At 42.8% G+C, this 19,041-nt stretch overlaps 1 protein-coding gene and 1 pseudogene across 1 annotated transcript in view; one reads left to right on the top strand and one right to left on the bottom strand.

Moving 5' to 3' along the window:
* The window catches only part of baz1a (bromodomain adjacent to zinc finger domain, 1A), a 43,038-nt gene extending 31,469 nt beyond the window's left edge, over positions 1 to 11,569 (top strand). The window contains exons 23-29 of the mRNA XM_085342523.1: positions 5,705 to 5,869; positions 7,127 to 7,335; positions 7,418 to 7,516; positions 8,382 to 8,560; positions 8,833 to 9,041; positions 9,508 to 9,595; positions 9,691 to 11,569. Of these exons, the coding sequence (XP_085198649.1) occupies positions 5,705 to 5,869; positions 7,127 to 7,335; positions 7,418 to 7,516; positions 8,382 to 8,560; positions 8,833 to 9,041; positions 9,508 to 9,595; positions 9,691 to 9,866 (1,125 nt within the window). The 3' untranslated portion in view covers positions 9,867 to 11,569. The remainder of the gene's footprint in view (positions 1 to 5,704; positions 5,870 to 7,126; positions 7,336 to 7,417; positions 7,517 to 8,381; positions 8,561 to 8,832; positions 9,042 to 9,507; positions 9,596 to 9,690) is intronic.
* Positions 431 to 1,230, bottom strand: LOC146611532 (uncharacterized; annotated as a pseudogene).
* Positions 11,570 to 19,041: the final 7,472 nt, after the last annotated feature.

Below are 19,041 nucleotides of genomic sequence, written 5' to 3'. Positions count from 1 at the left end.
GTTAGGTTTTCTGGGTAAGCAGAGGTTGAATGCTTCTCCCTCCTGCTTTCTGCGGGTGCTTGTTTCTCTCATTCTCTCCAGGGCTGGGCCAAAGAGACCCTTAGTTGGGTCATAGGCTGCATCCATGACCTCAGCCTTCTGAGCATCACCTAGGCCTGACAGGTTTAGCCACAAGGCTCTCTCACCCGCGACTGCAAGATCATTAACCACGCAGATTTCATCCCAGAGGACTGGGTTCTGGGAACCCGAGTCAAGCTGACGGCCCATGTCTTCCAGAATTTCTGCCTGATATGCTGATGGCAGTGTGACTGCATTAAGCGAGCAAACTGACTGTGCAGCATATTTGTACATCCTTTGATAAATAGATGCCGTGAGGCGATCTATCTTGTTGGGCAAAGAAATGCTAGAAGAAGCTGAGATTGCCCTGCGGTTAGGGTGAAGGTTCGGTCAGCCCCAGTTCACCCATCCCCTGGATCTCAAGCTTAGAGAAGCCCTTGGTCAGAAGCTTGCTTTTAAAAGAGCTTGACCAATAGCGACTCATTTCTTTCATGCAGGCCGGGACTGCTGGCAGAAGCTGCTTCGATGGCGGCAAGGCTGGAGGGAGCCTTTTGCAGTCATACAGGTCGCGTTCTGCCCCTTCGGCATCCTGGGCGGCTGGACATGGGATGCCTAGCTTGGCCCGTTTGCAGACCTCGTACAAATTGCCGTCCACCGGGGATGCAACTTCAGCCACACTCGGTGTCCTGGACTGCTGGGGAGGAAAGGTAGAGTCATCCTCCTGTTCCTCATCCATGTCCACCAGGTCGAGGAGGTCTGAGTCGGCATTGCCCTCCGCGTCCTCGCCACCCGGCTCGCCCACGTTTTGATCGAGGAGGTCCTCGAACGATGGGGGCATGAGCAGGTACTCTTCTTCCATCATGTCCGCCCAGCTTGTGGAGGCTCGCGGATGACGGATATTGCTCGTAGCAGTAGCGGCCAACAGGCAGGGGTCCTGACTGTTCGTTACTGCTACTCTAAGCCTCCTTTCCAGGACTTTCTCTGGCATCAAAGCACAGTGTGGGCATCCCTGAGGGCCACCAGTGAAGCCTGAGCATGCTTGGCACCCATACAGATGATGCACATTGGATGAGGGTCCCTGCCCGAGATGGGGGCATTGACGGGGCACGGGCGGGATGCAGCCTCTTTGGCCTTCGGCTCCGACCTTTTGGCAGGAGTAGGAGCCGCAGACATGGTTAGCGGAAAGGGGTGAGACTAGGCTACACCAGGCTCGTTTCGACACGTTAGCCCGTAAGTAGCTAGGACTAGCAGCGGGTGTTAAATCCGAGCCAGTCGCTGCGAGAGTCAGCTCGTCATGACACGTTAGCTGCACTCCTCTAGCCAATAGAGATTGAAAATGTGACGTCATTCAGGGGTAAAACCGCAAAGGATTCTGGGAACTCATGGCAAGAGGTACTAGCGCACGCAGGCTTTCAATTAAAATCCGTTACACAGCAATAAAAAGAAACACAAAAATGGCAAGAAGCTGTTGTATTATTAACTGCAATAGCCGGTCGCATGACAGCCACGGGAAGCCGACGGGTAAAGAGATCGGTTTTTATCGGATTACGTCGTTGAAGAGAAATTGTTCGAGTCGTGTTTCCGAAGTAACAAAGAGGCGACTGGATTGCAGCCATTCAAAGACCAAATATAACGTCCCAGAACCCTCCAGCTCACAGGTTAGTCTGCTCCAAGCATTTCCACAAAGGTCAGTCTGCTGAACAGAAATGGTCGTGCTATGCTCCTTTATTTATTGTGCATAAATAGTGAATTGTCCTGACACAATATTGCGTTTCGCTTCTGTTATTATGGTACATTGACAAAAACATATACTTTTATTCACAGGGTAAAACAGGTTTTTTGTATCACTAATTGTCCAGTACGATTACAACATACAATATTATCGTCACTGCTACATTTCTGTAACGAACCAGAAATTATTTCCACTACTAATTAATTACCGTTGAGCTCAAAGGTCCTATTAATAAACGGTTAACGAATGTGTATTTATGAAGACAATTTGTGAGACTGGTAAACTTATGATACGTACGATGGTCTGTCGTTCTACACGGTGCATTTCAAGGTCCTGCACCCATCCGTCCGTAAACTGTACCTGGGCTTGTTGCAGTGACCTGAAGTTACTAAACTTCATGAGTGTATGCACTCACTCCAAGAACCGTATAATTATAAATATGAGCGTGGTGAAAGTTGGGCAGCACGCTAACGTCTTTTGTCCCTCTGTGTGCTCGTAAGGGTCTAACCCTTTCACTCCTTTGATTTTTTTTTCCTCGTATCTTTTCTTTGACTTTTCATCAAGTCTGTCTTTGTACATACCTTTTTGGGGGGCAAAGAAAAAGCAACAAGGTATTGGAACCGGAGAATGAACGTTTTGCGGTGCAGCATTTGATGCGGTACTTGGATTGTTTTTGCCTCGAGTTCCCGACATGCAATGCGCGAAAGTCATGTGGTCTGTCAATCTCTATATCATTAGCAACTTAATGGTAACCGAACCCTAGGTCGACTAACAAGCTAATGCTAGTGAGACGCTAATGTGGTTCGTGGCCTGCTAACAAGTTAATGCTAGCCGGACACTGAACGAACAGCTCGCCGTAACGCGTTAGCCCGAGTTACACAACATCGGCTACCTCGCTAACTAAAACCAGGAACCGCTGGGACAGCTCGCCTGACGCATTGCTGTTCCACAGTGCAACTCTAAGTACACTTCTTTCGAAGGACTTACTCAGCACGATCCAAACTGGAACCGGAAAAACTGCGTTCGGCGACGTGCTCCTACACGGGACGCCTGAAAACTGTTAAGCAGCTAATCAAGTTAGCCTGGATGCGCTGTGGGAGCTAAAAGTAGTTTGTCACGGGAAGAAAGCGAGAATGAGTTAGGAGGAGCTGGTCAGCCGTGTTAGAATGAGGGGGCGGAGCCCTGAGCACGGCTCGACAGGTCTGTCATAGACAGACATGGTGGCATTGGAGATTCCGTAGTTGGTCATGCCGAGGCGATTCCCATAGTGAAACACCGAGCGAAGCTAGACAAAGAAAGTAATTTCTTCCTACGAGGTGAAAGTTGCAGACTTTTATCAAGACATTAATTGTTAAGACTCTCACAGCCCTGTATGCATTTCCTGACAGAGTCTCTTATCTGCAGGTATCTGGAAAAGTTTCTCCCTGGTAGCTTGAAAGAGGCAAAGACACTCTCCCAGTGTTGATTAGTGGTTGTCCTACCTGTTTCCAAAGTCTAAATGTGTTATGTAGAATAGATATGATAGGATAAAGACTTCAAATTAAAGTGTAGTTTAATCTGCTTAAGAATACGTATGGTGCTATGTTTCACCACATTGCTGTCATACATAGGCTGACGAGCTTCCTGCTCCAGTTACAACCATGTAGAGCAGGACTGTCCAACCTTTTTTGCGCCACGGACCAGTTCATGTCCAACAATATTTTCATGGACCGGCCTTTAAGGTGTTGCGGATAAATACAACAAAATTAAACCAGTACCCAAAAAAAAGAAGATTTGTTCATAACACAGAGAAAAAGACCCAGTGAACCCAAGGTAACAATAAAAAAGATTACAAAATAACGCGAAATAACATTTTAAAAACCATGAATTTCACATAAGTAAAGATGAGTGAACTCAATTTTGTAAATGTGATTTAGCAAGAAATAACGGGAGATTTTGAAATGAATATAACTACTTTGGTAAAATTATCATCTTAATGCCATTATAGAGGGAGCGTGTTTACTGTATACTCAACTGGAGCTCAGATATTAAGGGAGAGAAGTTAGATTTTAATAGCGAGGAATAGCACTTTGTAAGCTGAATACCCAAATACGTGAACTTCTCATAAGCTGTACCGAATGGGAGGTTTTGTAGCCAAGATGAGTTACTCACATGTTACCAGTAGCGGTTTTAGATACGGGCGGTATCGTGGTGGTGGGGGGGGGGGGGGGGGGGGCATCACGGACATCGGCAAAAAAAAAAAAATGCTCGTACTCATGCTGCCCCGACGTCAGCCAGCGCATACTGGGAATGGCACAGGCACCGATCGGTTTTCTATCGCCCATTTGCTGGGAGTAAGGGCGCCCTCTGTTTGCGGCACAGAGAGGAGAGGGCGGGGCGGCGGGGGATTCTCTGGCTGGAGCAGCAGCTAATAACCAACTCGCAAAATAAAACAAAATAAAAACAAAACAACAAACACGAAAACACCAGACATCATGATACAGACTTTATAACCTAACTTTATAATTTGCACCGATGTTTTTTCGAAATTCTGTACACGAAAAGTGAGCGCGAGAGCCCTCGGTGCACCTGCTCGCTGCTGAAGTCAAAGTAAACTTTATTGTCATCTCCGCTACAGACAGTCCAGCATATACAGAGAGGAGACGACGAGGCTGCAGTTACAGCAGTGCAAGTAAACAAACAATATATATAAGAAGAGTAAGAAAATAAATATACAGTTTAGGACCAGGAGTAAAGGATCAATAACAATTTAAAATTTACAGTTTGATGATTTAAAGTCTCACACAAGACGTCGAAAGGGGAGGGGCCGGCTGCTTCCAAATAGAGCACATTTCATTTATAATGTTGTAAATCCAAGCCCATTATGTATTCATGATTTGAATCCTGGGTTGTGTGAAATCCCAGAAATGCGCCTTAGACAAAGAGAATCTGTGAACTAAGGTCTGTTAGGTTAAGTTGTGGTGATCCTTGGGTTGAGGGATTTGTGTTCATACTGGAGTGCAAAATTAAAACCAATGTAAGATGGACAAGAAAAGTTCAAAGCCATCAGGTGCTCAGGTTAGAAAAAAGAGAAAAGAAGAGGAGGAGAAACGAGCAAAAGATGCAGGTAAGCAGATGTGTGATTGGATAATGGCAGCTCATCCTGAAACTATCAGAGTCAGAAAACTTTATTAATCTCTAAGGAAGTTATGAGAGTTACAGTTGCTCCAAGAAGAAATGGTAAAAATAGCAACAGTAACAGACTAAACTCCAAACAATACATTATGTTACAGATTTTAATATTAATTGGGGGGGGGGGGCCTCGACTGTGTAGTCGAGGGCCTCTTTAGGATCGGTAAAGCGTTTCTTCATATTGCATAACACCTAGTATCCATCTGCACTTTGCAAATGCAGTGGTGAGGGCACTGGGTGAGGGCACTGGGTGAGTCCGAAGAGGCTTCCAGGCCTACATCGCTCGCATCATTCCTCTTAGGTTTAGGCTTCACAACTGTTGAAAAACTCTCAAAAAATCTATCCACATTGATTAACAGGTTATAAATTTGCATGTTTGAGCGTATTCAAAGATTTATTTTTTAAGTAATTCTGATGAGCTATCCCACGGCTCACTAGCGCCCCCCTGAGCTCATGCAAGTTCTTTTCTTGTCCTACTCTTTGTTTTTTCTTTTTTCTTCTTGTGTGTTTGTATTTTTGACTGAGAAATGAAATTTTGAGAAACTTGGAGCTTTTTAGCCACCTCGGTGTTTTAGTTTTGTCTTTTTTCCACAAACCTTTTTTGAAGATAAAAACTTCAGAGATTTTAGCCAATATATAGTTTTAGGAATGTATTCAGGTTTATGTTGTGGTGATTTCTGCGCCGTCCTGATGTTTATGGTTGAATTAACGTCTTAACAAGTTTATGTGGTGGTTTGTTTTCAGGTGTTTGTTCACCTGTCCAGTCTGGAGCGAAGTATCCTGTGGTCTCGCTCCATTCTCAACGCCCGCTGTCGCATCTGTAGATGCAAAGGAGATGCAGACAACATGGTGCTATGTGACAGCTGTGACAGAGGACACCACACCCACTGTCTGAGGCCACGCATGAAGGTAGGCACACTACACCGGCACTGTGAGGGACAGCTTTGTTTGCAGGTGCACTAACACTGCATGTTTACAGTGCTGCTGTTTTCTTTCATCTACTATTTTGCATAAATGTGCTAAATTCAGAGATCTAGTGTTCCTTCCTCCTCCTGTGTACAAATTTCTAGTTTCACATATAAAATGTATGAAGTGTGTGAGCCATGAACCAGCAAGTATTTGGAATTAAAAAAACGTGCTCTCTGTGATTGCAAAACCTGCAGGTTGGGCAGTAAGCAGGTAAATGTTTTTTCCTGCTCCACCCAACCTTCTTGAACTTGCCATGAACAGCACCGTTACCAGGGATGTGCATGACAGGCTGAGTGATCGTCGCTGTTGTTACTAGTCAGTACCGGATTTACTAGTCCTTCAGTCTAAGGCTGCGTTCACTCTGCAGGTCTTGATGCTTAATTCCGAGTTTTTGATCAAATCCGATGTTTTTGTCTGCTCGTTCACAGTACAAATAAAATGTGACAGCAAACGCGCTCTAGTGTGAACACTCAAAGCGCCCGCATGTGCAAAAGAAGACGTCATACACAATGCGCTCTGTTTAGACCCAGAGCAACAGTATGTGTGACTGATGGCCTTAATATAAAGACTTCGGACTTCACGTTTCCCAATTTTTGCTTTAAGTTACTTTGTTATTTACATAATAATGTAAATAACAAAATAATGATCCTTATTGCTGTTTAAGAGAGGAGCGGTGCTTCAAAGGATAGCTGCAGATTTCTGTCAGAATCTGCAGATTATACAGAACAAATAAAATGTTTACGTTGTCTTCCCAAGAGTTTCGCTGGATGGACAGGAAGCGTTCGCGATGTCTTCTCCGGCGCTGATAATTGGCGTCTGTCTTGTGTCGTTGACGTAAAAGGCGGATTTAATGCGACATGACCATCAAACAGCAGTCGCTTTCTGAAACATCAGATATGTATCAGATTCAGCACCACATACGAAAGTGACCCAGAGCGGATTTGAAAATATCGGATTTGTGCCGTTCACACTGTCACACCATGAGGCTGCCCCCAGCTGTTATGGGAGGAGCATGTCATACTGAGAGGAACCCCCATGTGTAGGCCTTAATACGCTGGAGCAATTACATCTGCCTTTTAAACTCTTTGAAAAGAATGAGCTGTGTGCACAGTTGGAAAGCTTCTGATTGTGAGGCAGCTTCAGGCTGAGCACGTGTTTGACATGTTTGAGGGAACCAACCAGTGTGTTTTCACTCAGTCTGTTCCAGAAGGTGAATGGTTTTGTCCAGACTGTCGACCCAAACAGAGATCCAACCGCCTCCCATCCCGTCAGCGCTCGTCTATTGACGAGGAGGAGGAAAGAGACTATGATGAGGAGGAAGAGGAGGAGGAAGAGTCTGAAGAGGAGGAGGAGGAGGAATCTGAAGAAGAGTCAGAGGAGGAAGAGGAGCAAGAAGTTGTCGTGAAGTAAGTGTTAAAAATAAATCAATAAATGACCTTGTTCTTCAGGAATGAATCATTCTGGAGCTTTTCTTTTGAATCTCTGCAGCCCTAAGAAGAGGCAGACTCCACTCCCCAAGGGCAAGAGCCAACAGGCCACACCCAAGAACAGCATCACCACGTCAGGGAAAAACACATCAGCCTCCAAGTGAGTGTCTACCATAGATTGACCTCTTAGGTCATGTAGTCCTGATGGCAGTTTTGCAATATTCCCTGACCTTACCTTAATTCCATTTTATTTATAGTTGCCTCAAGGCACTTTATAATATAAAGTAAAGACCATACAATAATACAGAGAAAGTACCAACTTCATATGACCCCCTATGAGCAAGCAGTTTGGTGACAGTGGGAAGGAAAAACTCTTTTAACAGGAAGAAACCTCCAGCAGAACCAGGCTCAGGGATGATACTGCCTAAGAAAAGCATGTATAATGTAAATGGTACATAGCCGATCATTAGAGATCGAAGCATTAATTAATGGCAGGACTTCTTTGAGCAGTTTTGTAGGAATGGGGTCTAAAAGACACGTTGATGGTTTGGAGGAAGTAATTATTGAAGTTAACTCAGAAAGATCAATTGGAGAAAAAGAGTCTAACTTAACATCAATGGTACTAAGAGTAGCTGTAGATAATATTACATCTGTGGGATGATTACTGGTAATTTTTTCTCTAATGATAAAATGTTATTTGTGAAGAAGTTCATGAAGTCATTACTAGTTAACGTTAAAGGGATGGTTGGCTCAACAGAGCTCTGACTGTTTGTCAGCCTGGCTACAGAGCTGAAGAGAAACCTGGGGTTGTTCTTATTTTCTTCAATCAGTGATGAATAGTAAGATGTTCTGGCTCTGTGGAGGGCTTTCTTATAAAGCAGCGAAACTAAACTTTAGTGCAGTCACAACAAGTCCTGATCTAACTTTACTATTTACTTATGCTAACTGTGAAACTTCATTTTGTGTTAATCTAGATGAGTTTGCTGTGTTTCCAGTCCCACTTTACTGACTCTGTCTAATCACAGATCCTCAGGGAAAAAGCCCATAACCCCTCCGGCCTCTGATGGGAAAATTCCAACCCGCTCCAGGAGTCGGACTGGTGCTCATGTGAGCCATGAGAACGTGGAGCCAAACAGTCACATAAGCAAACGCAACACCAAAACTGCACCAGCTCAGAGCGAGTCTCGCAAGAGGTCATTAACAGGTAAGCAGCCAGTCAGCAAACAGTAAACACCTGCTGAGGGTGAACTTTAACAACTAACATATAAACATCCACTCAACAATGTGTGCACCAATCAGTAACCAGCCAGTTAACATCAAATAACTCTGACAGGTGAACACTGTGGTCCAGGCAGGTTTCTGTGCAGTACAGGAGCATGGACCACAGTGGCACCATCCTGATTCTTAGCCAGCAGAATTGGTGCATTTGCTGCTCTGATCTGAGCACACATCGGTCTCTCCCTCTGCTCCTCGTAGAAACCGCCGCTCCTCGTAAACTGTCCAGACCCATCCTGCCTGTCCTTCCCTCGTCACACTCTCCAGGAGCCTCCTCATCGTCCTCTAACCGTCGTTCCTCTGGGAGGAACCAAGGAGTACACGAGCTGTCCGCCTGTGAACAGCTGACAGTGGAGCTAGTCAGACATGAAGACAGCTGGCCCTTCATGAAGCTGGTGTCCAGAACCCAGGTACTGCACCCATGTAGCTGTGTTTTAGTTTTATGTTTAGACCAACAAGAAGTTGATGAAAACGAAGCAGAAATGTTTCTCAGTCCGTTTACATCAGAATTAAATTTAGTCATCTTAGTAACAGTTAGATACTTACCTCAAACACAACTTGGTAGGAAAAGCAGACGAGTCAGGTTTAGGAACATGAACTATGGTTCAGGATGGAGGTTTAACTCTGAAGATGTTGTGGACCACAGCACTGTGCATCCTTTGTTTTGTGAGGGAAATGGATGCAGCAATATGCAGGTATGCTTTGACAGTACGTTTGGGATCATTGTCATGCTGGGAAATGGAGCAGTTGCCATTTAGACTTTTTCCACAGTAGTAATTAACTTCAGGCCCGGGTCGAGTCTATATTTGATGTCATTGTGTCTGACCAGAAACGCAGCCTGTAGCATATTTCTTTACCCGTTACATCTCCATACAGGTTCCAGATTACTATGACATCATTAAGAAGCCGATTGCGCTGAACACCATCAGAGAGAAAGTCAACAACTGTGAATACCAGACTGCAGGTGAGCCACGTGTAGATCACTGCGGTCAGAACATGCGTGCTTCTGTGCACAATGTGAACATGTGACTCTCATTTCTCTCCATTTGGTGTCTGCAGGCGAGTATATCTCAGATGTGGAGCTGATGTTCTCCAACTGTCTTCAGTATAATCCTCGTCACACTAATGAGGCGAAGGCCGGACATCGACTGCAGCGGTTCTTCCACGCTGAGCTGAGCAGACTTGGCCTATTGGAGCACGGCTCTGCCCTGCCCACCAAACGCTCCCGACACTGAAGCAGACGCACTCCTGTCACCTTCACCGCCGTCCAGGGACTGGAAAGAGGAGACAGATGTAGAAGTTGCAGTTGTTTTGTTCCCGAAGGACTGAAAAGGTGTCAAAATATATTAGCAACCTGTGTGCTCCGTTAAGCAAAGGGATAACGGAGGGCAAAGGTCAGCAGAACCATTAAATTAATGTTAAAAAGAGTTAAAGTTCCATTGTTAAAATGAGCTTTTTTCCACTGCTCCTTACATGAATCTGTTCTGGGAGCTCTGCCCTTCTCATGTGTTGTGCGTTTAAAAGCGTCTCTCTCAAAATTAAATACGTTGCAGCTGCTGTGAGTTCATGGGAAAGTTGTGAGCTAGGCTTTGTATGACCTGCTGATCAGGGCATTTATTTCTAGTCTATTGGATAGACAGACATGTAGCAGATTGATGGGCACAGACACATTCCTGTGGCGCTGTAACGACAGTAGAGTCCCACCTGATTTCACCTGATGTTTCCTTTAATCCAGAAAAGCAAAAACCACTAAATACTCTGGGACTTGAGGCCCTCAGTGTTTTCTCAGGGATTTGTGATTTCAGTGTAAACTGTTTCAGCTAGTTTTACTGAAGCGGAGCAGCTGCAGGGATTCGGGGCTCAATCGATGGAAGTCTGTGGCCAGCACTATTACAACAGTAAATTGTATTTAAATAGGTTTTCTAGCACGTGAAGTATGACCAGATTGGTTTACAAAGGAACATTTAATAATAGAAAAATAACTGATTAATTCCTCTACATGAAGTTATTTGATGGCATGCACAGCCTGCAGCATGACCCTTGGGCTGACGTGATTGCAGCTTCCATGCACTCAGACTCACTGTGGGGCGTAGAGCTGAGTAACTTTAGCTTGGTTTGAACGGAAATGCTTGATTTTTCATTAGGATACAATCAGAAGACCATAAAAACTTTTTGGCTAAATTTCATTTAATGATGACACTGAAACAACAGCCTTGTTTTTATTGGGATGTATAAATTTAAAACACGCAGGTAATATGTACATGTACACCTGTTTATGCTAATTATCAATTCAACCAGACTGTGTTGATTGTGGCTTCCACAGACTTCTGTAATGATCTACTGGGTGAATTTCAAACTGTAACCAATAACATGCAGCTAGTAGTGCAAACCCTTTCATTATATTGCATTGGCAGAGTTATAGATGCAGTTTGAGAGACTATGAAGATGCTTCAACATCTCAGGAACACCTTCCCCCAGCTTAGCATTGAGACTCAAAGGATTCCTTTAAAGCTCCATTCAGACGGGATTCAGTTTAAAGGCGTGGATCTGAGTCTGTCGTGCATTGAGCTACTTGATAACAATTCTCCTTGTTAATCTGACAAAACACAAAAGTCTGATCAGATCTGATCACTAAAGAAGTGCACGATTTGAGCTGGTCCTTTAAGCTGCAGCTGCCTCTGTGGATTTGTAGTTTTTTGTTTGTTTGTTTGTTTTTTGACTACTGAGTTTTTCTACATTAGTTGTTTTGGTTTTGTCAGCATTGTCAATTACATGCTGTGATGATGATGATGATGATGATGTCTGCGTTGAAGGATGGAGGTCAGCAGTAGACACTACACTGGAGCTGCTGCAGCCTCACTCCTCCCCTCCCCATCTGCTGTGTATTTATTTAGCCTCAGTATTGTCTTTATTTATGACTGCTAGCCTCCCTCTTCCTCCTGAAGCTTTCATCTGTTTGTTGTTCTAATGTAAAAATAAATTGCCTTTTTATAAGCAACTACATCCAGTCACATGATCTTTCATCTTGAAAGTTGCTGTTGTGAATCTGTTTTCTTACATTATATATTCTTTCTTTTTTTCGTACATTATAATCTGAGGCGATAACTGAAATATTCACCGGTCTTTGTTACTATCAAAATTAATCAGGATCTAAAAAAAAATGAAAGCCATCATGTAAAGTCCACATTTGAGCGCACAAAAACAGTTTGCAGACTAGTTGGGCAAAGAAGCCTCTGCCACCTATCTCGACCAGGTTCACCTGTGTCTGCCAGTCTTTATCACCACAGTCCTGCACCATGGCTCCTCGCACACCTCTTCCGATGACCAACTACACAATGATGATCTTTTTCCCTCTGTGGAGAGCAAAACTACTGGTCTTATGGTAGTGTGGATGACATCTGGAACCTGGGGCCTCCTCTTCAGGTCTGCTCTTGTTTTCCATTCTTAGGCTGACTGAAGTAGACTTCAGCTGGTTTTACTGGATACTGCTGGCTTTGCTCCCTCTGCCATAAAGGTTATTGCAGGTGTAGTCTTAGCTGTAAACGGACTTTCCCTGAGCCAGTACGCTGTCCCAATGAGATACGATGAGAGATGACAACCCCAACCCCCGTCCCAAAGAAAATATGTAGACTAATAAAAAATTAGTAGTTAATGAAAATAATTTTAACATCTGGATTTTGTGTGTGTAGACCTGATCCAACTTCAACCTTGGCAGAATGGTGGTTGTGTGTGTGTGAGAGAGAGAATGTGAGACTGGCTGCAGGAAAATATTTTTTTAAAGTGTCTCCAGCCTATTATTATACATGATTCTGAAAGAGAGAGATCCTATTAACTTTAAGCGCCTTGAGACAACCTTCGTTGTGATTTGGGGCTATATAAATAAAATTGAATCGAATTTGTGAGCCGGCTCCCTGCCTTCCTGTATTGGGGTGCCTCGTTGAAGATCCACACTGGTCACATCAGTCTCACAGATATATGAGGAGAATCTCACACTCACACACACACACACACACACACACACATATATATCTATATCATATAGATAGATAGATATCTATATCTATCTAGATATATATATATATATATATATATATAGATATATATATATAGATATATATATATATAGATATATATATATATAGATATAGATATAGATAGATATAGATATAGAGATATATAGATATAGAGATATATAGATATAGATATAGAGATATATATATCTATATAGATATATATATCTATAGAGATATATCTATAGAGATATATATATAGATATCTATATATATCTATATCTCTATATATATATATCTATATCTCTATATATATATCTATATCTATATATATATATATCTATATCTATATCTATATATCTCTATATATCTATATATCTCTCTATATATATATATATATCTATATCTCTCTATATATATATATATCTATATATATATAGAGAGAGATATAGATATATATATAGATATAGATATATATATATAGATATAGATATATAGATCTATATATATAGATATAGATCTATATATATAGATATAGATCTATATATATAGATATAGATCTATATATCTAGATATCTATATCTAGATATCTATATCTATATCTATATATCTATATATCTAGATATATATAGATATATATAGATATATATATAGATATATATATAGAGATATAGATATATCTATAGATATAGATATATATATATTAGGGCTGCCACGATTTGTCGACTAGTCACGATTACGTCGACTATCAAAATCGTCGACGACTGATTTAATAGTCGACGCGTCGTTTGAAACTTTGTAAGCCATTGGCAAGCCGTTGGCAAGCCGTTAGAGCCATAAATCGCCACTTTCCTAACCCGTTTGGTTAAGAAGTGGCGTAAAAAACGCCGTTTAATTATTCAAAACGCCGAAAAAAGCGGCGTTCTGTTCCGACAAACGCCGCTTTTTCCGCCACTCGGATGGCGCCCTGAACGCACCATCCGAGTGACGTAAAAAGCGGCGTTCAAAGACAGACGGAAACGCCGTTTTTTACGCTACTCGGCACAAAACGCCGTTTTTATGCATCTTTGAACGGCGTTTTTTACGGCGTTCTCTGCCAGCTGTAACGGCGTTTAAAACGGCGTTTTATTGAAATTATGCAGGGCACTCCCCATGGTTCCCTCATCCAATTACTTTCAACTCATTTCACCCAATCAAAGAAGAGGAAGTGCAGACCACACTAATGCATCACCGATTCACCTTGCTGCTAAGTGATTGCCTATTCAGTACCAGTGCTTGTCACAGTATTCACTTGTATTATAATCCCACTATGCATTTTGATGTGTTTAAGGCATGATCGAGCAAACAAACGACAGAATACTTTTTCTGAAACCTTAACTGTGTTACCTGTTATGGCAGCTAACAGGTAATGAGCAGAGCTAGCTCTGCTCATTTCTGAGCTTCTTTCTTATTTTCCTCTTTACTTCTCTTAACCTTTAACTTATGTTTTAGCAATCAGATCCTGCCATCTTGCATTACCGCTTCGTGCTAGTTATGTTGACTTTTCTCTTCTTTTGTCTCCACTTTTTTCACCCGTGTTTGGACACTCGGCGCATGGCTCCTTTGTTTACATTAGGGATCAGCTGTTAGCGCTGCGCCCTGCAGCTGCGCTACCGGCAGACAGACCCTACATCCCCAGTGAGGGAAGAAACGGGGGTGATGTCTCCCGAGGACACCTCACACACCATCTCTCCTTCCTGTAATCACTTTAAATGTGAGATCGCTCCCTGATATGATTGAGGAGCTAATGACGCTAACCCGGTCACAGTGGCAGTATCCCGGTACTCCCTCTGTGAGTAGGCTGCCCGGCTTCCAGCTGCTGCGGGCGGACAAGACGAGAGACAGCGGTGAGAGGAAAGGAGGGGGGCTGGCAGTGTTTGTTAAAGACGGTTGTGGTATCTCTGGGCACATCGCTGTGAAAGAACAACTCTGCAACACAGACATTGCGCTATTAGCGGTTAGCATCCGTGGAGGTAGCCTGTGACTCTCTGTGGTCCGCAGACTGCAAACGCAATCTCCGAGAGCTCTTCTTCTAATATCAGGGGACTTTAATCATGTCTCGCTGGACTCCACACTGCCCACCTTCACCCAGTATGTGACCTGCCCCACCGTAGGCAATAAAACATTGTACTTAATGTATGCCAATGAAAAAGTGGCATACAGTTCATCACCTCCCCCTGCCCAGGGAAGATCCGATCGTAACCGAGTGCGTCTTGTCCCTGTGTGCAGCCCTTACTGTGCAGGGAGCCACTAATCACCCACGCAGTGCAGAGATGGTCCGCGGAGGGCATATAAATAAATAATAAAAGCAAGTAAATGACAGTATGCTTTTACTGAAACAAACGGAGACCTTAACTTTTATCAAAATACCGTTTTACTCAGTTTAAAGTAATACCACTGTATAATAGCCTTCAAATTTAATAATGTTAACAGTATCTCAGGAATATTTTTGCCCTTTCAACATGCATTAAAAAAATAGATATACAGTTTTGAATCAGACCTGTATGTACGTTTTCTCAAAAGTGACGTAAATAAGTAATCTCAAGAACCTGAAATAATAGTTTCCCATGTAAACTGGAGATGTCCTTGTCAATGTCATCAGAGTACTGTGGATGTCTTACACGAATTTGAAACATAAAACCAGAGTGGCACATGACAGTGTTGCACATAACATAACTAGTTTATATGACATGAAGTTATAAAAAAAAAAAAAGAATCCATGTAACTTGGTAATGGCTTCTTTCTGATAACTGTCGGCTGCAGTGTGCATTATCTTGACAAAAGTATAAGATACTGAACCCACTGATATGATGTGGTGGAGGAGCACAAATACCTGGACACCCACATATATACATTTGCTGAACTGGAAGATCAAAACAGAAGCTGTACACAAGCAGTGTATGGGCAGGCTATTTTTTGTGAGCAAGCTTGTGCAGCGCACTTTGATGTGTTCTTCTTGGATCAGGAGAGCAAGCTCTGTGATTGGCTGCACTTCGGAAGCTGTGGTGGAGAGGAAGTGAGTGAACAAACTGCCATGCATCATGGATATTCCTCTCAATCCACCTCACCAGGTACTTCTCTAAAAGTGTGACTCAGGTCTGTTGCCCCAAAGGATACAGGAAATGTTAGATATTTTAGTATTTTGGGAGCATGTACTGAATACCTTTTTTGATGATATTATACAAAGGACCCTGTTTCTGCAATGCCCTTTGTTTGAACTTCATCTCCTCTTGCTGCGACCCCACGGGCAACTTCCTTTGGCCTGCTGGTCTGGAAAATCCAACAGTTCATCTATATGTAAAGAAGGCACTTAAACTGGAACAGGCATAGCTGCGTTGATCCTGCTGTGGTATAGTGGGACAGTGCATTCCTCGAGTGCACATCAAGTTTGCAGCCTGCTAAAGATCACACACCATTGATTATGTGCCTTTAGGTATATATGGTTAAACATTTCCTAATGCAAATAACTACATGCAGTATTCTACCATGTGCAAACTTATATCACTAAAGGATTCTAACTGTCTAGTGTTTAATGGACCTGTCAAAAGTATGTTGAGATTATAGAAGGCCCCTTTCAGAGCTAGGGGGAACTTCCTTATATGGTTGTAACTTGTAACTTGAAACTTGTTGACACACGAACCCTTCTGCCTATAAAAACCCTGCACAGAAGAATAAACTTTGAGTTGATTTTGGGAAAGCAGTCTCTGTATCATTTTGTTCTCCCAGGCTACTCCCGGCGCTGTAACTAACCCGCTGAACGGCATACCTGAGCTTACTTTGAATAATTAATCTTATACAAAACTCTGCTTATCGCTGCCCACGTCTCGAAGGAAACTCGATCCACGGATGACCCGGAAGGAGAGATTTCTTTCAGGAAATGCACTGATTTCCATGACAGAATTCACAACAACACAGACACAGGTCGGTTCTTTGAAACGGGTGTTTATTACTTGGGCCTTCTCTCCTTGGCTTCACCATCACCAGTACGGGAGGACAGGGAGCGATCTCACATTTAAAGTGATTACAGGAAGGAGAGATGAGGTGAGGTGTCCTCGGGAGACATCACCCCCGTTTCTTCCCTCACTGGGGATGTAGGGTCTGTCTGCCGGTAGCGCAGCTGCAGGGCGCAGCGCTAACAGCTGATCCCTAATGTAAACAAAGGAGCCATGCGCCGAGTGTCCAAACACGGGTGAAAAAAGTGGAGACAAAAGAAGAGAAAAGTCAACATAACTAGCACGAAGCGGTAATGCAAGATGGCAGGATCTGATTGCTAAAACATAAGTTAAAGGTTAAGAGAAGTAAAGAGGAAAATAAGAAAGAAGCTCAGAAATGAGCAGAGCTAGCTCTGCTCATTACCTGTTAGCTGCCATAACAGGTAACACAGTTAAGGTTTCAGAAAAAGTATTCTGTCGTTTGTTTGCTCGATCATGCCTTAAACACATCAAAATGCATAGTGGGATTATAATACAAGTGAATACTGTGACAAGCACTGGTACTGAATAGGCAATCACTTAGCAGCAAGGTGAATCGGTGATGCATTAGTGTGGTCTGCACTTCCTCTTCTTTGATTGGGTGAAATGAGTTGAAAGTAATTGGATGAGGGAACCATGGGGAGTGCCCTGCATAATTTCAATAAAACGCCGTTTTAAACGCCGTTACAGCTGGCAGAGAACGCCGTAAAAAACGCCGTTCAAAGATGCATAAAAACGGCGTTTTGTGCCGAGTAGCGTAAAAAACGGCGTTTCCGTCTGTCTTTGAACGCCGCTTTTTACGTCACTCGGATGGTGCGTTCAGGGCGCCATCCGAGTGGCGGAAAAAGCGGCGTTTGTCGGAACAGAACGCCGCTTTTTTCGGCGTTTTGAATAATTAAACGGCGTTTTTTACGCCATTTCTTAACCAAACGGGTTAGGAAAGTGGCGATTTATGGCTCTAACGGCTTGCCATATTGTACGATCACAAAAGACGCAGGAATAAGTGGCAGGATTTAAGAGTGTAATAACGGACTGAAACAGAAGATGGCAGCATTGCATGTACAAGGATGTCAGCTACCGTTAAACCCCGAAGAAGAAGAAGCAGCTGTGTCCCAGAATTCATAGCGCGGCCCAGCGCAGTTTCCAACAATGGCGGCAGCTAGTTAGTTTTAATGTTACTCTTATTATTCTTTCTGGGTCACAAAATAAACGTTTAACATATTTTCAGGCGAGAATGTAGCTGTGTAAACCTCAAATATCTGCTCAGTTTATCAGGACACCACATATTTTCAAAAGCGCTCCGACGTTTTCGGAGACGTCTGTTACCCACTAGCTCGATAGCTAGCCGGGGGCTAGGCTCACTAGCGCCCTGAGAACACCGGACTCCCCGCAAATCGTTTTCAAACCCACCACTGTCTTTCGCTACTCAGGTTAAATATATATGAGTCACTTAGATAACTTAAAATGTTATTGTTTGGCTTTTTTTTTTTAGTATTTTATTTGTTCCTGAGTAAATCGGTTTGGCTGAGATTAAAGTTATAGTTTTTACACAGCTGAATAAACATCAAGCAGACAGCTGATTATCAGAAGTGTGAGATGCTCCAGAATTTACTCCAGTGTCCTGTTATATTTTAGATAGCAAGGAGTTTATTAAACTTCACCGAAACAATCTGCAAATTTCATTAAAATTTAATAAACTATCATCTTGTCTTTATTTTTAGTTAGCACCTTAAACACTTAAAGCTGTAAGCTAATGATAGTTATATAAGAGCAGATGCTGCTGGTGCAATAAGCTGTAGTTTTACGTCTAATGGATGATGATCTGATTAGTCGACTAATCGCAAAAATAATCAGTGAGTAGTCGACTATCAAAATAATCGTTTGTGGCAGCCCTAATATATATATATATATATATATATATATATATAGATAGATAGATAGATAGATAGATAGATAGATAGATATCGGAGATCTCTGTCCAGAAGAGCGCAGTCCTGGGAACAGCTAAGATACTGCGCAGGACCCTCAAGCTCCCAGGCCTCTGGTAGAGGACCCGAGCTTCAAGGATAAACCGCCCGCAGGGGCGTGCTGGGTGTTATATATATATAGAGAGAGATATCTATATACAGATAGATAGATAGATAGATATTAGCTCAAACAGCTGAAAAGCCTATTTTTCCCAGCTCGGGCGTGTTGAATTCTATAAGAAAGCCATAAATAGGTGTGTCTGAGTCTTCTATCAAAAATTACAGCTGTCTTTATGAAGTTGTAGAAAAACGCTTTATTTCGCGTTTCTCGCTATTACATGCATTTGAATGGAGTTCTCGCTAAAACTAAGCTGATCTTGTAAAAGTTTACAGTGAAGAAAGAAGTAAACGAAGCTCTTTAAA

The sequence above is a fragment of the Diplotaxodon limnothrissa genome, linkage group LG19, assembly GCF_057381915.1.
Source record: "Diplotaxodon limnothrissa isolate DT_005_m linkage group LG19, D_limnothrissa_male_GT1.1, whole genome shotgun sequence".
In the NCBI taxonomy this organism is placed as follows: domain Eukaryota; kingdom Metazoa; phylum Chordata; class Actinopteri; order Cichliformes; family Cichlidae; genus Diplotaxodon; species Diplotaxodon limnothrissa.
The sequence above is the reverse complement of the archived record's forward strand: the minus strand, read 5'-3'. Positions and strand labels throughout refer to the sequence as shown.